General features: G+C 41.9%; 1 protein-coding gene across 1 annotated transcript in view; it reads right to left on the bottom strand.

Moving 5' to 3' along the window:
* Positions 1–23122, bottom strand: part of S6kII (Ribosomal protein S6 kinase II) — a 156448-nt gene extending 133326 nt beyond the window's left edge. Inside the window, exon 1 of the mRNA XM_022839481.2 lies at positions 21059–23122. Within this exon, the coding sequence (XP_022695216.1) occupies positions 21059–21145 (87 nt within the window). The 5' untranslated portion in view covers positions 21146–23122. The remainder of the gene's footprint in view (positions 1–21058) is intronic.
* Between the last annotated feature and the right edge of the window lie 321 nt (positions 23123–23443).

Below are 23443 nucleotides of genomic sequence, written 5' to 3'. Positions count from 1 at the left end.
CGTGCATACGGATCCAGCGAGCATTTATAGGCCTGCCAACTGTACGTTCAAACCGCAATACGGACGAAAATATTTTGCCGTAACTGCAGAAACGAGATAACAAAGCACGCGTTCGCGCATGTGCACGACGCAAAACATGTGACTAGAAGAAATGTACAGATATGTGCAATTGTTCTGATGGACTGATTGACAAAGGCATCTCTTTGCAAAACTGCAAGTGATACGGCGATAATTAGCAGACCCGTTGATTTGCCCTATGCATGAGCATCTTCTAGTGATTGATAATAAGTGCTTTTTCCCCTATTGATCGCTCTCGGCGATGGAGCTAAATTGTCTTTATTTTATAAGATTTATTACTTTAGCAATAAAGTAGCAAATGTTAGTACCTTGAATATCTACTACTACTAAGAAATATTTTATTAATAGCCATATTGTTATTTAGCTTGGGCCAAAAAAGCCAAAGTGACCGGTTTAAGCCTGTCAACAACATATACTACACGACCAGGGTGATTGAATAGAAAAATTATAATCAGCAGACCACCTAATCCTTACGCCAGAACCTTTGACGCAGCGAACCGTGGAGGGTAGATGATACTTATTGGATTGCTCCTATGACGGGTATTATGATTGTCAAATAAATTTGTATATGATAAGCTACTACCTTTGAAAGCTTGTTCGTGGAACGGAAAGTAGTGGGGCTGTCTTTCCGTGGTAAGACCCAAAAATTCTGAAGGCGTTATTACCACACCACGAAAATTTTAGGAAGTGCAGGCACTTTTCAAAATTTTATTATAATCGAAACCTTCATTACCTTGCTATTTCGTTCAGCTTTAGCAAATGGCTATCGCACATAGTATATTTTATGTTTTTCTACTAAAAAATTAGCACGTAAAAAGAGACTTCGTTAGCAGTTGCGTGCGATACAAACAAGTAAGACCTAGCAAGGAACGACCCGACTGAGTGGAAAACTCGATTTGGGACCCTCTATATATTTTTCTCTCCTGTCGCGTTTGGCCACGATGCATAAGTGGTTTTCCGTGGGTTAAGGTAGCGCATTTGAACTAATGAAAGCATAATAAGTGAGGTTTATCTTGGTTTCCTCTAAGGACGTTTCTTCTGTTGAATTTAATACAAGTTGCATCTATTGAAGGCAGTCGTGTGTATAAACATGTCCCTGTTTTCATCAAGTCGATTTTTTCTGAAAAAGACTAAATTGTAAAGATTGTATGCCTGAGGGAAACACATTTTTAGATCTACGAGCAAACCTATTTGTGAACTGCTAAAGAGGTTTGAAGGGGCTTAACGAAATTGGCTTGGTTCTTCTTCAAGAGTCACGTAGGTCGGACGATCGTGCTCTACAATAGCACAATGCACTTGGTGATACTAAGGATACTAGATGACAGTGCTTCATAGGATCACCGATTTTTGCTAGCCATTCAAACAGACTTCAACTACATTACGACGTTCTACGGATGTAATCTGCCAAAATACTCAACTGCCCTAACAATGCCAAAAGTGCCCTTTAATTTTTTATCAGTTTGTAAAAACAAGGCAAAGATTTCCATTTCATGTACCATTCTAAAATGTATATATAAGGTCAGTTAAAAATCAATGTCTATTTTTCAGCCAATAAAAAAAGCACAGCGTTTTGCTATTATTTTGTACTATCTTCTTTCACCTTTCGAGCAACTTATTTTTCCCGTTTTGCCATATCAAGTTTACTGTTCGATAATTTAACCAGTATGTTCTAGAAATGTACACATTTTCAAGGGTACCGTTAGAGATTTTATTTGTCAATGGTCAGAAGCGGAGACCATTAATCTGCGCAAGATATCCCGAATACGCAGAAAAGCCTCCTCTCAGGCTTATATGTGGCGGTTTTAATAAACCTTGTTTCTTGTTTTCACAATTTTCATGGAATATTTTTACATACGCCCTGCGCCGTCGGCTTGGCGAATTTTCCTGTACGTGGCTCGGCACTGCCGTGGCAAGTAACTTCACTTAATCCCCCGAGTTTTTCCCCATGTATGAGCTCGTTTATTCGACTCAAGTGGGGTATGTATAGGTAGATCTATTTTCCCGCAGCGATTTCTAACGCGGGAAAGCCTCACGGTCCCATTAAACGCCTTTTGGATATTAAGTTTTTACTTGACCGACCGGCGGCCTAGAGTGTTTTAGAGCTTTCCATTCTTTTAGGTACCACTATGAAAGGCCATGAGATGCGCTCTAAGCCTCATAGCCACGCATTTCACACAGCTTTTCGAATAAAAGCCTGGCTTAACTCCAAAAAGCGTATCTCCCTATTTCTTTCGCTGTCTCATCGTGACGTAGAGATATTACATTGTTTCTTTCAATTCTTTATAAAAATTTGTTATTGTGGACGTGTGTCGCCCGGTGTGAGGCAAGATATTGATAATTCATAAGAAGCGTATTTGCTTATGATCTTCACGTAGTTCATGCAGCTCCCAGGCTCCTAATTTTTAAATGGATTACATCGAGAAGAGATAGCTGATGGTAGTTTCAATTATGGATGAAGTCCGCACGCTCCGCACAGAGGTGTCTTCAAGCATCTCTCATGGAAGGAACTCGGCATAAAGATCGCCTGGCGATAAGCGACTAAAAGCAAGTACATTCTTCCACTCCAAAATGACATATTTGGGCTTAGTAGACCCGTTCTGAGTGGTCCTCCAATGCATTGAATCCATTATGTTGGCACAATCAATGTCACTGTTATTTTGTATGTGCAATGGACTATTATGAAAATGCAGACCCAGTCGGTATTTAGAGACGAATTTGTTTGTGGGGGTAAATTAACGTGTGTTTTTCATAAACATCGGTGGAATACTGAAGGAAAAGGACAAAATCCTGTTTCGTGTTTCTTTGGTGGCGACAGAACCAACATTTATTTCGTTCATCACGGATGCATAGTGTGTAGAATAAACACAGTCGATAACAAATAATAAACGATGAGCCAGCAAGACGAACACAAGTCGCAGTGGTTTCTTGCGAGTCAGTGCGCCCTGAACTTGACGTTTTCCCATGGGTCATTTTATAGTAAAATCGGAGCCATTCAGACAGGTTTAGAGTTACAAATAGATACAATCCAAAAAAAAATAACGTGTTTGCCTCTTATGAAGGGCAAAGTTACCGCGAAATATACGACCGAAAATAACGCGATAAATTGCCACGGCAAAATAGTGATTTCCATTTTGGTTACCATGTGAACCATTTATTGTTCGTCAACTCTCATATAGATATATATATATACACGTGACATATATAGGGTATACAATATAATTCTAATTTTCGATAAAGGAACAAAGCAACCAAGGATACCGAAAAGGGGGCTAGTTGGGCTACGACGATACGATAATACCAAGTGAACCCATTTATTTTTTTCGAGTGCATTAAACAGTGCAGACTAATAAATCTAGTAATATGGAACATTCGGTAGTATTCGTATATCGGCGACAGTGTCCAATTTAGTTTTAGTTCGATGAGTTTGTATATATAGTCCAAGAACAGGAACTGTACTAAGACCAATTTTTTCTGAAGGGTTCAAGCACTTTCATTTTGGCCTTTCTACAGCTGCATGCAGTGCTTAGAAAACTTATCTAAGCGAATTTTGACGTGTCTATCTAAATGGACTTTGCATCGGAGTATAAGAACTTTCATTACCTCGTTTTCCCTACAAGTAGCCGCTCTTTCAGACTATTCTCATTGACCCGTACTTGTGATGTGAAAGAAATGATGGCATCCTTCACACGTACGCTGCGTACATTTTCGTGGTCGAAGAGACCAAATAAAATGTACAGTTATCTAGTTAAATCGAAAATCATGTCATGATTGGTATACCTATTAAAGGTAAGTTTAATCGTTCCGGGCACGGAATGTTCAAACGGTTATAGGTTGTTCTCAGGGGCTGTCGTAAAATAAATATAATCCATTAAGCCCCAAAGCGGTAATCTCAAATTATCTGACCGTAGATCGACCTCTTAAACTGTTTGTTCTCACATGGAAAAACGCATCTGTTTAACTCGGCTTATGCAATGGGTTGTGCATCATTGGTAAGTCGACCTTTACCTTCGTAGATCTGACGCCATCTAAACAGTACCTGCAACTCAGACCATATTACAGTGCAGCAATTATTATTGCTCATTATTAACTTTTTCAAAGTTTAACTTATATTGTTAAAAACTTAAAAGTTTAAAATGGCTTTTAACGTCATCATTCAACACCTACCCTCAACGAGTCATGCTCTTTACAGGCGCCGAAGGACGAAATTTTACAAATTTTATAAAAATACATTGTTAACAACTTAATACCCGTTTATGTGAACACTAGGTGTAATGGCCTTACAAACGAGAACAGTAGATGTTTCGATAAACAGAGATAAACGAGAAATCAGATAGCGCGCATTCGTTCGGCGTCACGTGTTCGAACTGTAAATAGAGCCAATTACAAATACCATCTGCCCGCAGAGACTGCCTTCAAATCGGTGACAGCGTCTTTCTTTCCGTCGTCTAACTCCATCCTGATTTGAGGTGATAACGCGTCAATCTTCGAGTACAGTATTATTTAGAATACCTGCAAATTCCAGGATGCGTTGTGCACGTCCGTGGGATCACCTCGGAAATTTTGATCCAGTAGCAAATACACAAATTTATCCTTACACAAAATCACTCGGTGTAAGATTCCAGTAAGCACGATCTGTATGGGGTTCGACAGAGTGACGTTTGGGGTAAAGAAGACAATCCGTGTGTTATTTCTACATTACACTAACAAATTTAAGGGGAATACGCTAGGAATGTCGTTAAAAGTCACAGTCTCCAACGATTCAGCACCATATTCTCATTAGAAAAGTCATCGAACCATGGGAAACATACTGTATTCCGAGACGCGCTTTAGTAGCGGCCCTCTGGGAAATTTCTTGAGTGCTATCAGTAGAGGAGACCACGCATACCGAGATGCGGAGAACAAATTTACTTCGCTGTAAGTTTCAATAAAGCTGCAGGTCGTGTCGTGCACGCCCTTCACAGCAAAAACCTTCAGCAACAAAAGACCTCAAAGCTTACTGAACTAATGATTATTATTATCAACTAAGTATAGTGTATCTATCGGAGGAAAGTTTACCGCTATCGGAATTATTTGTCGACTAGAACGCTACGAGGTATCAGAATGTGTAAAGTTTTGTCAGGCCACGGATTATCTGATGTTCATCAGATGTCAATTGTATTTAAGAGGTCAAACTCTCTGAAACATATTGAAAATACAATCTTTATTAGAAAATTATACATACATAAAGCAGTTATTCCACAGCTACCCTGTAACTTCTGCCTCTTGATACGTCCCTGTTGCGACATGATTCATGTCTCAAAGGCTGCGCACCTATTACAGAAAAACCAGTATTATTAAAAAAAAACGTGATCTTTTTGAAATTTTCCTTTGTCGCCGAAATGGCCCATTCGTCTGACGTTGTTCAACGCTGTCCATCCGTTTTCATTTATTTAACGGAACATATATGACTGAGAGTTGTCTGCATGTATGTTCGCTCTGCCAACAATTTTTTGGCAACCCGCGTTATCGAATGGTTAGGTTGGCAGTTTCTCAGTTACGAGGAGCGAAAACCCGTCCGTTTATACCTCTACTTAAGCACAAGCTGTTTTCCGCAGAATCCCTTTCCATGTTGCTGCTGCTGCTGTTGCCAGACCCTAGCCATTTGGTCGCTCGATTGCGGGGCTCGCATCACTAGAAGTAAGCTATGCATCGCAATGTAACCCAGCCCAAAAAATCAGCGCATTGACGGAGCGCAGCTGTGTCCATGGCCAGTTATTGTCAATAATAGGTTTCTTCGATCGTTTCATTAGTCCTCTTTTCTCTCGTCCCCAACTGCAGGACCAGCAACTCGTTTTTCATCGGCGCTAGCAGAAACGCCAGCGTATAGTAGCAGACTAACAGAAAAAAGCTTCGGCAATTCGTTTAAAGCGCTAAGTTCATTCTGTCTGCTGCTATAGAACAGAGTGGAAACAGTTGGGGCGAAGTGCTAAAACAGAAAAAGAAAAAAATGGGGACGAAAAAAAACTTATGTTGCCTTCAGAATAGTGCGAGAAAATATCAGGAGATTTCTCCATGATGTTCCGGGACGATGCCAAACATGTATAATAAAAGCAGATAATGGCAGGAATTGGCTAACGGTGGCTTGCCTGTCTGCCGGTAGCCCTGTTTGATCGTGGGTGCCTCAGCGGTGGAGCAGTGAATTGCGTCCAAACTGTGAAAAAGAGAGTTACTCTAGCGAGAATCGTGCCACAAGGAACTCCAACGAAAAACCCCGGGGTCCTGCTGAGTCTTGCTCCTGCTGTTCACCTCGCTTCGCTGCCATTTGTAGCATTGCTTTTCCTATCGTTTCAGTGAGGGGCGGGGCCGAATTCTTTTAGAGATAGACAGATAGGCTCAGGAAAAAAAGGAAAGTCAAATATCCTTGCAGTTCCCGGGCCCTCAGAAACTCTCCCTCGGAGTCTCTACAGCCAATGTAGTATCCTATAGTAGACAGGACTGACAAGAGTTCGAAGACAGGACAAAATTGAAAAAGTTACTTATTTTCAGTGCTTAATAGCTACTAGCTTAATGATTTATTACAAAGCTGGAATAAGAAGATGATTACGGAAGAAAGCTAATCTGTGCCCATTAAAAGCGCTATGTATATGCCAAAGCTCGATTAGCAATCGGGAGATGTTTCAGTCAGAGGTAAGCGATATCATTATCATTAGAAGCAGTTTTACACTGAGAGACGATAACAACGCATACTGCCCTTACAGCAGATCTTTTTATATAGAGCTTTTAGTAGCAAACACGCATCATGTACGCCTCCTGTACACCATGAGTTCGCATTCCTATGGAACGCGCATAATCTTTTCTGGAAACGTATAATAGTATAATTATACTTTTGACCTGCGCTGATCACATCGTCTACTAGCCTTGTACGTCCCAGTACGCCCTCACCTTTAGGACATTCATTGCTATATATGTGAACTTAAATGCTACTACGCCTAAATTCAGGGACAGCTGCCTATTGTGACCGTGAATTAATATCCCGAAACTGATACGATATTTTTTACGAACTTAGCCCAAAAACCGCTCTATCCTAATTAATAACTATCCGTAGCACTAATGTAGTATAGGGTAACAGGCGTCATTTATGTTGCAGTTGTCAGTATCGATGACACGATGGTTTGTCTACGAGGAGTTAATCGGTTATCTTCAACATTGTTGGCTGCCTACGGTTAGCCCACACAAGATATTTACCTTAGCGCAAAGTGACTGTGGCAGTGCTTCTCTCTCTAATAGGGACGTCATAATGGGTCGACTGTGAAGATTCAATGAATTGTCGCCTGCGAATGCGTAGTTAACTAGATACGACCATTTTCGTGAGCGTTAAAAGTAGCAGGGACTGGCCTACACAGGAATGAGAATCAGTTTCTGGACCGTAGAAAAACAAACCTACCCACAAATAGCCAGTCAGCCTGTCAGCAGCCCGGCCCTAAGGCAACCCAACGAGTCACTTGAAACTTTTCTTACTGTCGAAAAAAAAACAAAAACGAAATTATCGCGCTTCCAGTGACGCATGTAGCACAAAGGAAGATGATAATAATCTTCTATGCCGAATTGATGTTGTCTTGATTGGTAAAGACTTGTTTCAAACAAACACGCTATAGCGTAAGTTCTATACGTATTAATCAATAAGCTTTGACTATTTACGATCTACTGCGACAGACATAACGTACTATACGCACCTAAGTTACATATATATAAACGCGAAGCGCCGACAGTCAAGCACTGTAAATGTACGGAGTCCAGTTCGGGGTTAGTGATTGTAAAAACATGATACAGAATGACGACTCTCAACTTTGAGAGATTGATTAAATTCGAACGTAATTATATAGCAACTATAGTAGTAACTACTAGTGTGAGACAATTCAATGCAGAACTCACACTGCGTACCCAGCGTATTACGAAAACTGTCGAAGCCGGCTCGGTCGTCTTCGTTTTGCTTTTGAATTGTCCGCGTTTGACCTTCACTATCGATTCAATTATAAACACCTACAGGACCCTACACCTGTTCGACGCTTGACCTCCCACTTGGTAAGCCCCAATTGCACGTGTTTCAGTGAACCTGACAACCAAATTTCGATTTCAAAGGTAACATGGACAATTGCAATATAGTCGGCTGCGGAGTACGTTATCGTTTTTATAGTCTCCAATAAATGGGAAAAAAAAAAGCAAAATCCTCAGACGTTACGTATTCTGATGCTTCATCTATGAGATAACATGCAATTCAACCCATACAACAATATACGCATATTCGTATCTGATCGATTAACGTTTCCTGAAGCGCTTCATCAGTAACGATCAGACACAATAACTAAGTGGTGGAAATGCTCAGATACATCAGGAGCGATATGCTGTCGGTCTCTCATGAATACATGTATTTACTGCTAACGCAGCGTACTTAAATTAGACCGATTAATTAACTGGCAAAATCCATGAGCAGGAGGAGCCCTATGTCTTTAAAGCGTGATATAGAAGGCCTAAGTTTTATCATAGGTGAAGGCTTTGTTCAAACTTAAGTTTTGAGAGTATGATTACCAATAGGCCGGCGTCACGAGTTACATATTTAAGGACACAGATCACTAAAAACTGACAGGAAAAATTCATACGCAGCATTAATGATAATAGTCTAGTAGATGTCTTGCGTGCTATTCAAAGCAGAATAAAAAAGGGAGTGTTTTGCGCCGCCAATAAATGGGGTTAGAACAGGATCTAAATTTGGCAGTGGCGAGGTCAAAATGGCTTCAGCGAGAAACAAATAGGGTGGAAGATGCACTATTAGTTTTAACTAGCACTAATAAGACGGTAACAAAACAAGGTTGTCATGGTTTGCTTTCGCAATTTATGATCAAATTATCCGATGAAAAAATGAGTTCTAGCCATCGCGTCACGCATCATTTCCGCTGTGTGATATTCTCCTACAGCCGCTTTCCCATACTAATGTTGTCGCTTCATATATCGCGATTGTGTCATTTGTCGGTACAAAGAGTTTGATAACCGGGCCTGGGGGCTAAAGTTAGTCATAGCTGATTGATAACCTCAGTCGTCAATCTGAATTGCATCCGCTTATCAGAAAGAAACTAACCGTCTGATTTCCAGTGGTCAAAAATAGCTTCAGATGACGGCTCCTAAAAGTGTAATACTCGTGCGAGTCTATGCATTTGTAATGAGTCCCAGAATTACTAAACCATCTTGTTACTTCACGTACATTTACCTGGATGGTGTAGTCGAAGGTAATCGAGTAAAAATATAACTAAAACCCACATTTTTCGAGCCAGCAGTCATTAGACGTCATCATTAGACTTTCAGGAACAGGCCACTATCACGGCCTGCGCCCTATGTTAGGTTATCGGTCGATGCCGAAAGCCAAAACGAGTCGTTGATGTACGCGATTCGATACTGAAGACGCTCGTCCAAGACGATATGATCCTTTTGTACGAATGCTGAGGCTTGTTTTCATGCAGAATCGCCAACTTTACCCGCTTCCCTCCTTTACTCAAAATTATTCAGACGAGCAATAATTAATTAGAGTGAAAACATGAGACCAGCGATACCTGTACATCGTTCCTTACTAATGATTTAACAGTTCCTTGAGCACTTACTTTCAGATTTTTGATAACTCTGCAACGTCTTTACGCCTGAATTTTAGTAAATCGACTCATAGCACCGTGTTAATCAGACGTCGGAATCGACAAATTTTTGGCGTGAGCAGATACTTTTGGCACACCCAAAAGCACTATTCAAAAGTCTTGTTGTTTATATTAACTAAACACTTACGTGGGTTAATTTTTAGAGGCAGCTCATGGCTGACCTCGCTTCACTTGCTTGATCGTTAGTGATATTATTAACAACTACGACAGTGTTGATACATATAGAATTTTTCACTGTAAAATGGTTTAGGTCCATTGTACCAACCTTAAATTCAGGCCCTTTTAACAACCGTTTAAAACTTAGTTTAGACGCTTCACTTATCACTTGAGCGACAATATTGCGTAACATTGTGCATCTAATTTATCTATAGAGCCCAGCACAGATTGGGTTGTGTAAGGTACCCTGATATGGGCCAGCTGATTGATCTTGGCCCATGGTTACAATACCGAGCGGACTTATGCTTTCAACTATCGTCGAATTCCTATGAAAGGCATAGAACGAGATGGATCCAAATAACTCGATGGAAGCCGTTGAAAATTATCTCTTTCCATTGTGCTACCCAAATCGATTTAGGCACAGACAAATACCCCCTCGTATCGGTAAATGAACTGACATCCAACGAAAGGTAAACGATACCTGTTGCGCATCATTTCACTGCACTCTTATAGCGTTAATATGCTGACGAAAATCCATGTTCTAATCTTTAGTAACAGAGGTCCACTTCGCCAGGTGATTCGCCGCATTTTTCGGTTGCAATTAGTGCCTAATATGGATAAGGCAAAGGGAACTTCAAACGTAAGTTGCCGAACCATCTGCGTGTGTTGATATATGGTTAAGCGGAGCAGAACTGCAAAGTGTGTTCTCTATCTGTATGTTAATAATAATGAGATCACGCAGGTGTAAGGTAACGTCGGTGGGGTAGTCTTCTAGGCGGCACATCCGACGGGCAAATCCGGTAATTCGACGACAGCAAATGGGAATATAAAACCCTATTAAAGATCAGGTGGTGACGAAGTACGCGTCTATTCTATTGTTCATTAATAGAACAGGGAAGATGAAATTTCGCAGAAAATGAGCCTTGGGGCTCCTCTTATATTACAAAGCCATCACGCGGGTTCTCTGCGAGGCGCTTTTGAAAACTGGGTGCCTTGCTGGCAGTTCGTGTATTGCAGAAATTGCTTTCAATCATTAAAATTTTAACATATTTGTGGCCAAAAAAAATTCACGCGTGAAAAAAGGTTGTGAAAGAAGTTTTGGAAACTGTTTACTTAACCTGAAGCATATAAATGGCCAATAGCATTTTCAAAGTCAAGAGCGGGATTATTATATGTACTCTTCGTCAAACGCACAACTCACGTTACCTAAATGATCATATTCGACAATAAAAGCCACACATTATTTTCAATAATTTCCGCAATGAATGTAATGCATTTTTACATGCGAATGCGAAGCCAACGATAAAAAAAGAGGACGTATATTTTTGCAAAAACCTTTTTTTGCAAGCTGCCTTCGGATGTATAAAGTACGCATAGGATTTGGGGTAGGCGGCCAGAAGAGCGCTCATCGCTCACACGTGACCGGTCCGGCTTCAATTTGAGAGTGCGGAGGCGGTGGTGGAACAACGAACCCCGCTGCAGATTTTAGATAAAAAAAAAAAAAAAAACGAAGAACTAAATCCAAGTGAAATTTATTGCACCCGGCAAAAAATGTAGAACGGCTGAGAGCAGTGGGCTTTAATATCTCTTCGCGAGAACTGCCAAACAAAGGTAGCTTTTCGCAGTCAAGAACTCGTATATTTTTTTCGATGGGCAGAATTCAGCGGTAGCTTAACAGCGTTTTTTTTTTTACTGACAACATCATTACGGTGTAGGCTGTTGTCATTGCAGCGAACGAAACGGAGCGTGATTGATTAAATTCTGTCACATATAGAAGAAAAGCTATTAAAACGTAGGCACGAATAGTACTTGAGAGGAAATTCTATGAAGAGATGCAAAATATGCTCTTAAGCAGTTTATGGTGTCGTTTCACATGAACAGTATAGATCACTCTGTAAATTTTTCCGTTTGTAGCAATATAAGTATTGTAAGCGTTTTCTTGTTCTATTCGTATAAGCTCTGTTTATGAACAAGCCGTGTGGAAAATTTTTCTTTCGATCAACTGCACTATTTTCGACGTTCAGTGATCCGATTTCCAGTCACTATCATGAGGAACTTTGAAGCCCTTAGTTTATGCGGGCAGTTCGCTTATTGCAATGTCTATTCTTCAATTAGTCTTGATGATTCCGTATGCGCGAACCTTATAACAAGTAACTATGGAAAGGTATGTAAAATGATCTTCTTTACAACAAATTCCCAAGGTCTACGCGCACGTGTAAATAAGGATTTTTACTATAGGGCTAAAGCTTATGTGGCTCCGGAAGCTGCGAAAGCACAAATCCAACGGAAAGGTTCAGGGGTCATATAGGAGAACAGCAGTTCTCAAGTGCAGCATGAGACTTCATTCATGCTAGGTAGCCGGACCTGGTTAGTGTTTCCCGTCTTCTAGTATCAGCTGAAGATCCATATTAGATCGCTGTTAGTTAGAAGCGCATTGAATGATCAGTGTACAAAACACGAATAGTACATGATGCCTGGCCTGCGCAACGCACGGTACAGAACTACTGATCTCTACGGTGTTACATGAGAATTTATCACGTGAGTTTTTCAAGAAGAAATACGAGAGTGGCGGCATGTCTTAATCCTGAAAGCAGAATTAGAAAATAAACCACAAAAGACTGTGGGCCATAAATTGATGCGCCAACTGGGTAGGTCGCGGAGTCCGCTCTGAAATCATCGGGCATTGCCCAAATGCTAGACTATTATTATTTTTCCCCCGGGATTTCCCCGGTCAGGTAATATGCGCCGTTATAGCCAGCTTAGTATGTCTAATGCATCTGCACAGTTTTCAAATATAGAATCAACAAGTCGAGTGTATCTTTTATTCCATCTAGACAAATTATATACAGCCAGATCGCACACTATACTTAGAAAGCGGACTGATTTTCCCATGCCTCTATTCCCGAATTCGGCCACACAGTTTTCCGTCCAACGCTGCTCTACGAATCATACTTCATAGTATTCTACGAGCCTCTAAAAACCTTAGAACAATCGAAATAGCTGTTGCCCCATCAGCTGCGAGAGTCGACTTATGACGCCATATCTACCGGACTTATGTAGTCGCTAAAAAAATAAATACTATCAGGCGTACTCACGTTTTTATCCACTTATTTATACAGTATCGAGCCGAGACAGAATGTGAACATTCAAATATATGGCACTAGAAAGAGCATTTAGACGCATTTGTCCAAATGCAAAACTTCGCTGGCAATAACTCCAAGTTTGCCTTTGACTCAGCGTGATGCATGACTTACCTTAAATTGCCTTACCTTAAATGCACCTTAAATTAGCCCATTGATCTATTACTAGAAAAAAAAAGTGGTAGCGCGCAAACTTAGCTCCTAAGTATAGTCCAAGACGTTTTTTAATGCGATCGCACAGATAAAATGTCGTGTGCCCTAAACGGAAAACGTACAACACGCACCCCTTATGTGTGTGTGTGATTCGGATCTTAATAGTCTGTAAATAAATCAAAAACTAGAAGGCTGTTTATATGTGCTTAGTTATAATAGGAGCTGTGGGTTAGAGGCGGCGTTTCAGTTTTGCCTACCGTAATCATTCAATGATTTTTAAAGCCATAGAAAACTAATTTTAAAAAAAAACAATTATCTAGTTAGCCTATTTAATTTTAAATCACTCAAAGGACATGTTCCATTTCGAGCATATTAATCTCTGTAAAATACCATTTGTTGTTGAAGTACCTGCTTACCATTGCTTCTCTATGCAATGATCTTATTTCCACTATTCTACCCACCTATAAATCTACTAGAACTCACTCAAGTCAAAAACATAAATTAAACACCAAAAAAAAAAAAAAAAAAGCTTAAATATCCACAATGAAGCTCCATTCGAATGAGTATTTCGCGCATAATGTTCAAGCGGATACAGTTGTTAAATATGGATGGATACATAATTGTGAACCAATAGAGGAACGTCGCCAAAACGCGGTGTTTGTTTGCAGTTGTGGTTTGTCGATACGGCGATCTGTGATAAATTCTGTCCGTCCCCCTGCAGCTTACGTTCCCTATTCATTACGGCGATAATGTGTGGGCCGAATTCAATGGGCTATCGCTCGTCCAAAAGTGGTTTGCTTCGTATCATTCGTCCACTTATCTAAATTACACGATTGATACAGTCCGCATCGAATCTTTCTCTAGTTCCTTTTCCACCTGCACCTTGACCTTTTTACGAAATGTCAAAGTGACACAACAGACACGTACATATGATGCGTATACTCATTAAGAAACGTGCTCATGAATGGATTAGTCAGCATCAGAGTCAAGCGATCAGGGTCCGGAAGGCCATCGAAGCGATCAGTCGATCGGGCCACCCGTGTCTAGTGAAACCCGCAACGTAGATAAACAGTGCCGTCGACGGTATCTCACTACGAACGTGTAGCACCTTGAACGTCTAATACAACGAATAGCTGTGCGTGCGTAAGTACGTACGTACGTACGCCCATATGCATTACAAGCTGACAACATCATCTGCGATAATGGCCTCTGTCGCTGCTAGCTAGCTTAGCGTCACTACATGTATGTCCCATATATATATATATATATAGATATATATATATATATATATATAAAACACCTGTATGCGTGTAGAGCGTCAGACATCGATACAATGAATACGATCATTCTTATCTCCATCAAAGCGTCGCTGCTGCTACACAATACATTGGCAGGCTCATGCCATCGCCCCTGCCTCTGGCCTAACTAGCGTTAGCAAACTAGCAGAAACAAGTACCTATTCGTTTTAGGTCGCACTGCAGTTATGCCCTATGTACGGCATATACATCGGCAGTTTGGTTTGGCCATTTGCCGTGGCATTTGTAGGTGGGCTGGAGCGGCCAGCGATGTTGGCTAGCGATCGCCCTAGCTGATTCGGTCGCTGGCCAACTAGACGACTCTCATCTATAGGAACGATGACCGGCCTTCTACCAGCTGGGTACGTCGTGAGTACTTTGTATGTAGCGTACGAATCGAGACGACTGGACGTGCGGACGACGATGACACTATCGAATACATGCGAGAATATCCGCGCATCAGTACAGAGGCCACAGCTAGAGAAATCGATGGGCATAGTGATGGATGTACGAAGGCACGAAGAGTCTTTCCCTCTTTTGAGTACTAAGGAAGATTATATACGGCTCACACAGATAGCTTTCAATCGGGTTTGAATATCTGTTTGCTCCTGTCGGACATGTAAAAAGAACTACTTGTTGTTTTATTTATATTCGGTTTAGTGTTATACTTTCCTAGTCATAGATCTTTGGGAATAAAGAAAATCCGCCAATGTAAAATTAGACGCGACGAATGGTAAACTCCAATTCAGCATTAGTTCAACATGTATGCTCCGTGTACTTTTCTTATGGTACATAAGCAGCCTTAGAAAAACAGCTTTGCATAGGAAACCCACTATCGTATGTTGCTGTACCCGTCGGCTATTCGTGGGCTGAGCCCAACCCGCAAACTTGGTAAGCATCAAAATCACTAACGAACCCTGTCTCTCGAAAGTTTTATTTCAAACGTATTTTCATAGTATACGTCCGAATTAGTGGCGAGACAATTAAGCTGATGAGCGCGATTCTCAAGCCGGTGTTTACCGCTATAAATACGATTCACTGCGTTGATAATGAACCGGTCCGATGCAGACGAAAACCGATGTTGGCGTCTGTCTGCAGACTAACGACCCCTAGCTAGCTGACGAAATCGTTTGACTACATTGGTAGCATTGTTTTTCTACTCATCGTTTAGTAATGCCGGCTGGCCAACGACCTATCGATATATACATTCATCTCAAACCAATACGAAATAGTTTAACGAAGACGCAACTACCAAACGCTCTTTGTACATTTATCCATTGAATGAGCTGAACGTACGTTCGTAAGACGTTCCAGGTGGGCTTGCCGCATCAAGTGAACATGACTGCATCAAAATCAGTTTGGCCAATGTAAGTTAAGTTCATAGGTAAAACTAGATGTTTTAATTTGGCTCGATAAAAGCTACTCGTGACAAGTATTCGTCCAATGAAATAGTATGATCTACACGTTTGTGGCTAGTAGAAATGAAACCTTGCGCATGCGACATACTTCAATAGGAAGAAAGTTATACAAAGCATGAACATTATTCAGACAATCTTACCAAAGAGCGACTAGGTGACAAAGGTCGAACACCACACAGGATTCATGCGATCTATCAGTCAGAAGGACAATTTTCTACTTGACGACAGTATCGATAACTTGTACGACGCAGTCAATAACACGCAAGATGTACAGCTTAACGTATGTCACCGAATCGAACTGGCAGGCGCGAATTCGCCGTCTTGCGTGGTAAGCTGGCTAGAAAATGACTCTCAGAGAGCTCCGATAATATTTCAACCAGCTCTAAAGCGGACCGGAAGTGTGATGGTGTTCCGAGAGAAAATAAACTTTACAACAACTTCTCTATCTTCTTCTATCTAATCTAAACTTCGTCGGGCGGCCAGACGAAAACGACAGACAATTAAACCAACCAACATAATGGGTGAAAGTGGTATTTTCGAAACTTTTTTTTGGGAACTTTAAAATAAATATCTGGTGCGACAATCACCGAATGGTAACGGGATCCGGGATGCAAGTCAAGATGACATTAAGATTGACACCTAATATCCAATATATATATGTAGAAAATCAATCTACAATGGTACGACATAAAAAATAATGTGAACTTTAATTAGATTAAATCTTGACGAGTGGACGCAGGTCATAGTCCGAAAAAGTCCCGCTGTCCGATTTCTCATAACAACCCAGTGTAGGGAAAGGTTTTTCTGATGATCAGACGCGCAATACTTGCATATAAATGCACTGGAATTCTTAAAATAGGATAAATCAAATGGTCAATGCGATCGTTCGAATAGGATATCGAAAGCATAGACATACACGAGGACAGAACATAGCTACCTTTCAGTATGTCTAACATATGGGAAAGGAGTTGAATGAAAGTTAGTACGGGTCCAGACGAAAAACACATTTTTGATATCGCCATCGTACTGCAATGCGTTAATGTTAGATGGCGATGTTACCAAGTGATCGTGGCCATAAACCCCTGTGTCGCGTGGCAGTCTGTAACCTTTGCGTTATTGATCCCTTCGCAACTATACGAACAATACGCAGACCAAGCCTTGATGATGTTAATGAACGCTGTCAACGTTTAGATCAAATTAGATAAAGGTCATTCCCCACTGTCGATGCTGGTTGCCAATAAAACTGTATACCAGAATGCCAGGTGGTAGGTCACCTTAGTATTGATCCATCTACCTACAGGTAAATGGCTATGCACATCTGCTGTGTATGGGACTCACTGCACTGAATGTACCCTTGTTAAACAAATCTAATTTCGCCTTTAAAGTTAACTGGTTTAATGTAAGCTATCTGAGACGTTTCGCCCCTGCGCGCGGTAACTGAAGATGCGGTACTACAGCTGCGTCAACGTTTTTAAAATGAATACAAGCCGCACGACTTGATCACATAGCCTTTGTGGCATTGGTTGCAACTGGGTTGAGCTTCGATCAGTGAGTTACGCTTGTTCTTCGCTCAAATTCGTTCAAGTCAGATCTTCTTCAGCTATAAACAACGCGACTCATTAGTAACTATAGTAGTTAATCCCGAGTCAGGTAAAAAAAAGTCAGTCACGTACTTAATATAGCTGTGGGAAGGCTTTAATTCAATAGGTGTTATGTAATCGCTTGGATATGCGACTTCTGCTAAAAACATACGACGCCCTTCTAGCAAAAAATGCCGCACAAACAGCGGGAAGGGACGGATATAGAAATAGGTTTTTCTGTGTGGAAAGAGGCATGAGCCTCGTACATCAACGGTAATCCTTTTTTCTTCACTAACTAGAAGCTTTGAAGTTCATAAAACTCTTTAATTCGTTGGCACATTGGCACCAAGCATTATGAATTTTCGCGCCTGCGAAGTATGTAACGCGCCCAATTAGCGGCAATCGCTCTATGTATGGATAGTAATTCATGAAAACAACGGCTATATTTCGTTCAAAAAAAGGACAAAACCGTTATTGAAATTGAAAGAAACGGTCGGCGACGATGTATCTATAGCGTGTATCAAACTGGCTATAAAGTATAATCGCTTCTCGCGGCTGTTGCTAGCGGCTAAGAATACGGCTTGTTCCTGGCAAATTAATAGAATTACCCTGCTCTTTATATAATACTAATATTTTAGGCCCGATAAATTAGATGTTAAATTGTCAAATGGTCAGTATAAACTACGCAATAATACGATGACAATGTGACAGTTTCAAGTGAAGCAGGATACACGTCCTTTCGAACAATGTCTACATATACAAATATCTAATAGCGATATAAGTAACATTTTTTTCTATGAATTTTCATTAGGATTTTAATTAATAACAGACATATATTTATAGCATTGATAGAGATTCGCATTTTTCTTGCCGGTGAGTATCCAGTATATAATTACACGCGCACACTTTTTCATGCGTTCATGGATGAAGATCGCAAATCTGATAATTATTAAGCTTAATTTTTAGATCACTCAAAAGCCTCCTATTTCGTGCCCTGTTTAATCCTGTTGTGCGAGGGCCAGCGTCAAGAGACTGTCTTAAAAAACTTCCTTACCCATTCACACTAATCACGTTATCTTCATAGTTGTGAGGTTTTATTCTATTAACTGCTAAGTTAGTTTTCCGTCTCGACCTTGTTCAAAGTCTATTCCATGAGCAACGGACCGGTAGTGTGTGGACGTCCACTGCATATGCCAGGACACACGTGCCCTTTTTTTTACCAGTAACAACGGCAGAATGGAACGAAATGATTGCATTAAACCTTCTACCTAAATTAAGGCTTTAACCATAAATAGTCTACTCGTCCAGAAAAAAAAAACGTGTTCGGCAACACCAGTGGCACCACGGCCATCATCAGCGACTTCACCTGCAACAGCAGCGCAATAACGGAACAAGCGTTAAGAGCGGGCTATAATCTACAGATCGCTACAGGTAGGGTAGGCAGATGGCTAACAGGCTAAAGGGCATCTAGACACACTCACTATTCGATTAGTGATTGTAAGCAGCAAGCTTGAGTAACGAGCATCGTTCATTTGGCGACGGCGACGACAACACTTCTGGTGATCATGGCGGCAAAAGCAGCCTGGCAGCCAGACAACGAGGCGGCATCCTCCGTATCCGTGGGTGGTGACAAGTATCGACCACAGAACGAGGAGCGACTATATGACGAGTCGAACAGTTTCCTGGGGAAACGCAAGCTAATGCATCATTGAACACAGCCGGCCAAGAAGGCGTGTATCCTAGCCAAGCAGGCAGTCGATCCGTAGAGGGGGATCAGGTAGGTAGGTAGGTAAACGGTGGCATGCTCTCACTTTCTTATTCCCATGTTTTCGGTCCGTTGACAAGCATCGACGCTGACATCGCATGCCCGATATTTAGCATTCTGAGAAGTCAGCTCAATGAATCGTATTTGATTTTTACGCTCAAATCTCAGCGTATGATACAGAAGGCCAAGGCGCAGAGTATGGGAGGCAACAGGATGAATAGGGCAGTGTCTCAGTGAAAGCGTGGGGGATCAGCAAGAATATTTTTCTGCCAGCAAACTAGGCGTTGCACTGTAAAATAAATCGTGTAAATCGCACGGCCTGACAAAGGGCACGTTGACTTCTCCAAGGACATAATCTATAATATAATGCAGGCGGAAAACGAATAATGACAGTAAAAATCTAACAGATTCCTGTCGGAGTTCTTCTGCGTTGATTTGGTGAATCGTTTAGATCGGCATCTGTTATTTGGTGCTTGAAGAGCTACTCGCTGGTTTTATTATCATCATGCAGCCCACTGGCGGAAAGGGTCATTTTAAGACTTTCTGTGTACGAAAACTTCAATGGGATTGCTCATAGTCTAGTTCAACTACGCGAATAGACGTTCGAGCTACTTCGGACTGTTTGAGCTAAGGGACTCCAGCTGGAGCTCAAGTGGAGTGAAAAAAGAAAGCCAATGCATTGATCTGCTTCGAAAACTGAAAATTTACGAGGCGATACATATTTAGCTAGGTTAGTCCTGGACAACCGTGATGTAAGAACGAACTCGTCGGAAAGATTTAACTGTTTTAAGTGCGACTCGAGTTTTGCTCGAGGGATAACGATTAGGTCTTTTTTTCTGTATTTAGGGGCCTTCTTCAATCTCTTTCAATTAACAAAAGGTAGCAAAATCAATTTATCATTCACATGGAATCGATGGCGATAAAAATGGTTTAGCTCACCGGGCTTTTTTAGGTTACTGATCGAATTTTGTACTCGAATAATTCAATTCCTTCCTTGAACCGGTACCCGTTGATACGTAGGGCAGTTTTTCCTTTCCTCATCGCGTCTTTTATATGTTTATAAGAATGTAGTTTTTAGTAAAAGTGAGCACAGAACGATATCTAGAAAAGCCTACTTGTATAGTTATATATAATAAGGTGTCATAATAGATAGTAGCAGTCGTCTGCGAGCCGCAACATCGACGGGCAATCCTCGATATACTACTGTGTAGAGTGATAAATTATCCGGAAATCCAAGTAAACACATATTATGTCCTCCTTGTAAAAGCATTACAGGCATAATAGGGGCACTCAAAAAAGGTACAGAGCTACAGAGGGGCGACGGCCTATCGAAAAGTACCGTGTCCAATATAAGAATTTGGCTGAGAGTTACCATATAGTTCGAAGGCAAGTATCAAACGTGGCAAATGATAATCGTACGTTATATCTCCACTGTTATAACTATAATAATCATCAATGTTATTTGTTTAATTACGATAAACGTCCAAGAGCACTTTATTTATGACGTATTCAATCTCACATTCATTTTTATTGTGGCTTGGTTTGCTTTTTTAAAGATCAATTGTTGACCAGTGTTCATTATTAGTGTTATTAGCAAATGTGTGTACCGCTGATTTTTGTGTCTCCGTTTCCTGTTACTCTTATTCGCCTAGCTACACTTATTCTGTTCTTCTAAAATTATTATTATAAATTACCAGTTAATACTACCTAAGCAAGTTCATCGACTGCTTATGTGTGACGCATTCACCTCCCTTCGAACTTGTTCCGATTTCATTTGGTTATGGCATGGTACTCACGTCGGGCGAAGTTAACGCGCTGAGGGGCAACCGGTGCCCAGTTTCGGTGACGGCCCAGGGGCCCTCAGCCAGCTGAGGAAGCGGCATGTCGCACAACTTCGGAAGTTTTCCCGCGATTTTACAGCGATCTCCGCCGATCGTCCACTACGAGCACTTTAGCACCGCTGAGCCGCTTGAGACGCTTTCTTAATCGAAATCTTCTTATGGTATGCTCTTGCCTTCTTCCTTTTCGGGGCGTCTCCGTCAGGAAAAGCTGACAACAGATTAAGCGGCGCCTGCGTAAATAAGCTGGCGTTAGCCTTTACTGACTCGGACAGCACTATTGAATTCAACCCTCTGAGCCTCAACTACGACCACAGCGTAGAGATTAACCATCAGACACTGTGCACCGTCAACACGATCCGCTTCCATAGACGTTCGTTCATATCAATTTGCTGGTTGTCAATGAGCTCAGCAAGCCTTTCATGTGAATTTTTATTCGAATGATCATGATCTTCACAGGAGTTAACTAACCGAGCTTCTTTGCTTCATCCACTTCTATTGATTTCGTTTGCTCACCTTACTCCAACAGACTCACTTCACTAAACACTTCACACTCGACACCTACACTCGTATGTCGATATCAGAAATGAAGCATTCGTCACAGGGCCCAGTCTGCAAATATTTGTACCACTTCCATGCGAAAAACGGGATCGCGTCGAATACACAATTGGCACTTAAACGATTGTTTTTTTTGTAGTAGTTGTTTGTTTTTGTTGAAGAAAAATGATATTTTGTATTTAATTCCTCATAATCGCAGCACCACAACAACAATCAATCAATCAAATCAGTCCTTCTGCGGCTGATTGATCTCCAAGTGCGTGTAACAGTGGTAGTTTAGGTGGGAACCTACACAGCAGTTAACGCTTACAGCTGCTACATTAGTGATGTCTGCTAATTTTAACGGCTGTGTTTCTTTTTTACTTGACATAACCCCATTGACAGCGTCAGTAGCACCTTTCGGATCCTGGCTTTCGTATTCCTGCTTATTTTCTGCCTGTTTGTTCTTTTTTGTTTCGTTTCGTTCGGTCTTTCTCCGCGTCTGCCTGTCCAGTGCCCCGTCTCCGGTCGATTCCTTCCGCTGCTTGCGACAGAATACGCCACGAGACCTATGGGTTGGTTCAGCCACTACAGCCGTGTAGCAACTACACTTGTAGTAGAGGTCATTCCGCGCGCTTATGCCCCTGCTTGTTCGGGTATGACGTCAGCAGGCAAAACGCTAGGCAGGTAGCAGCGCGCTGCTCGCGTCAACGCGAATGGCGGCCGAGTGGCGATGGTTGAGCAACCGGATGCTGATAGGCATCGATCTATCGTCACCGCTACGGAAAAGTAGCGATGCGGATAGCAGCTGCAGTGGGCGGCCGCACCGAATACCAAACAGACAAAATGTGTACAGAAAAACACAAACAAAGATGGATTAGATTAGCAGCAGTAATGGTAATCGGTCCTGCTGTTGTCGTTGTTCATGATACTGCTGCGTAAAGTATGCTAGAGACAACTCCGTCATTGAAAAGTAGGCCAATAGCAATGAATCAGAAATATCGACACTCCGAACCGGTGACGCGCGCGGGTCTGCGCGTATGTTCACTGTGCCCTCGCAGGTGACTGTTTCCGTTGTCACTCAGACCAACTCTCAGCACTACCGTCACCGCACCGCTGATGCTGGCCAGGCACAAATACTCTTTACCACAAGCAGGCGCTTAGACTACCGAGAACAGCGGTGGCGGCCTGCACCGTCGTGGACCTCTCTGTTCCTTGTACGCATCGTGAAAGACAGTAGAACACCTCAGGGATGTGGTGAAATCCGTCGAACTCTCAAACACACACACAAAAAGAAACAGATCGTAACTGGAAGTAGTTTACATAACGGCTGTTTCATAAAGCCACCGCGCAACCGATTACGTACGGTGACGGCTGTACCAGCAGCGACAAAGAGAACAGCTGCGGGACCAGCTTATTCCAGCAGCAGAGCACCCAGCAGTGTTGTCTAGAGAATAGTCCAACCGTGGTAAGCGTAACGCGACCACACGGAACCGCTGCTCCTCACTCGGCGGGAGTCAACGGGTATTTCGCGTTCTGAGAACACGCTCCACGCCCTCGCCACTTTGAAGGAAAGGGCAAAAGTAAGGGTCGCTTGATGCCGCCAGGACAGAGAGTCGCTGTGCTTCTGGTAAGCGCCCGCCGCCACCGCCGCCGCCGCCGTCGCCGCTGCCGCCGTGGCTGTCACCGATGCTGGGGCTGCTATTTAGAGTAGCTAGCATAGCTGACAATGATCAATCCAACAACGGCGATGCGCGGGCTTTACTCAGGCACAGGGAAGATCAAGACAAGGGATTCGTTCTCACA

Source organism: Varroa jacobsoni, unplaced genomic scaffold (assembly GCF_002532875.2).
Source record: "Varroa jacobsoni isolate VJ856 unplaced genomic scaffold, vjacob_1.0 scaffold_803, whole genome shotgun sequence".
Lineage (NCBI taxonomy): Eukaryota > Metazoa > Arthropoda > Arachnida > Mesostigmata > Varroidae > Varroa > Varroa jacobsoni.
Note: the sequence above shows the minus strand (reverse complement) of the source record. Positions and strands in the feature narration are given on the sequence as shown.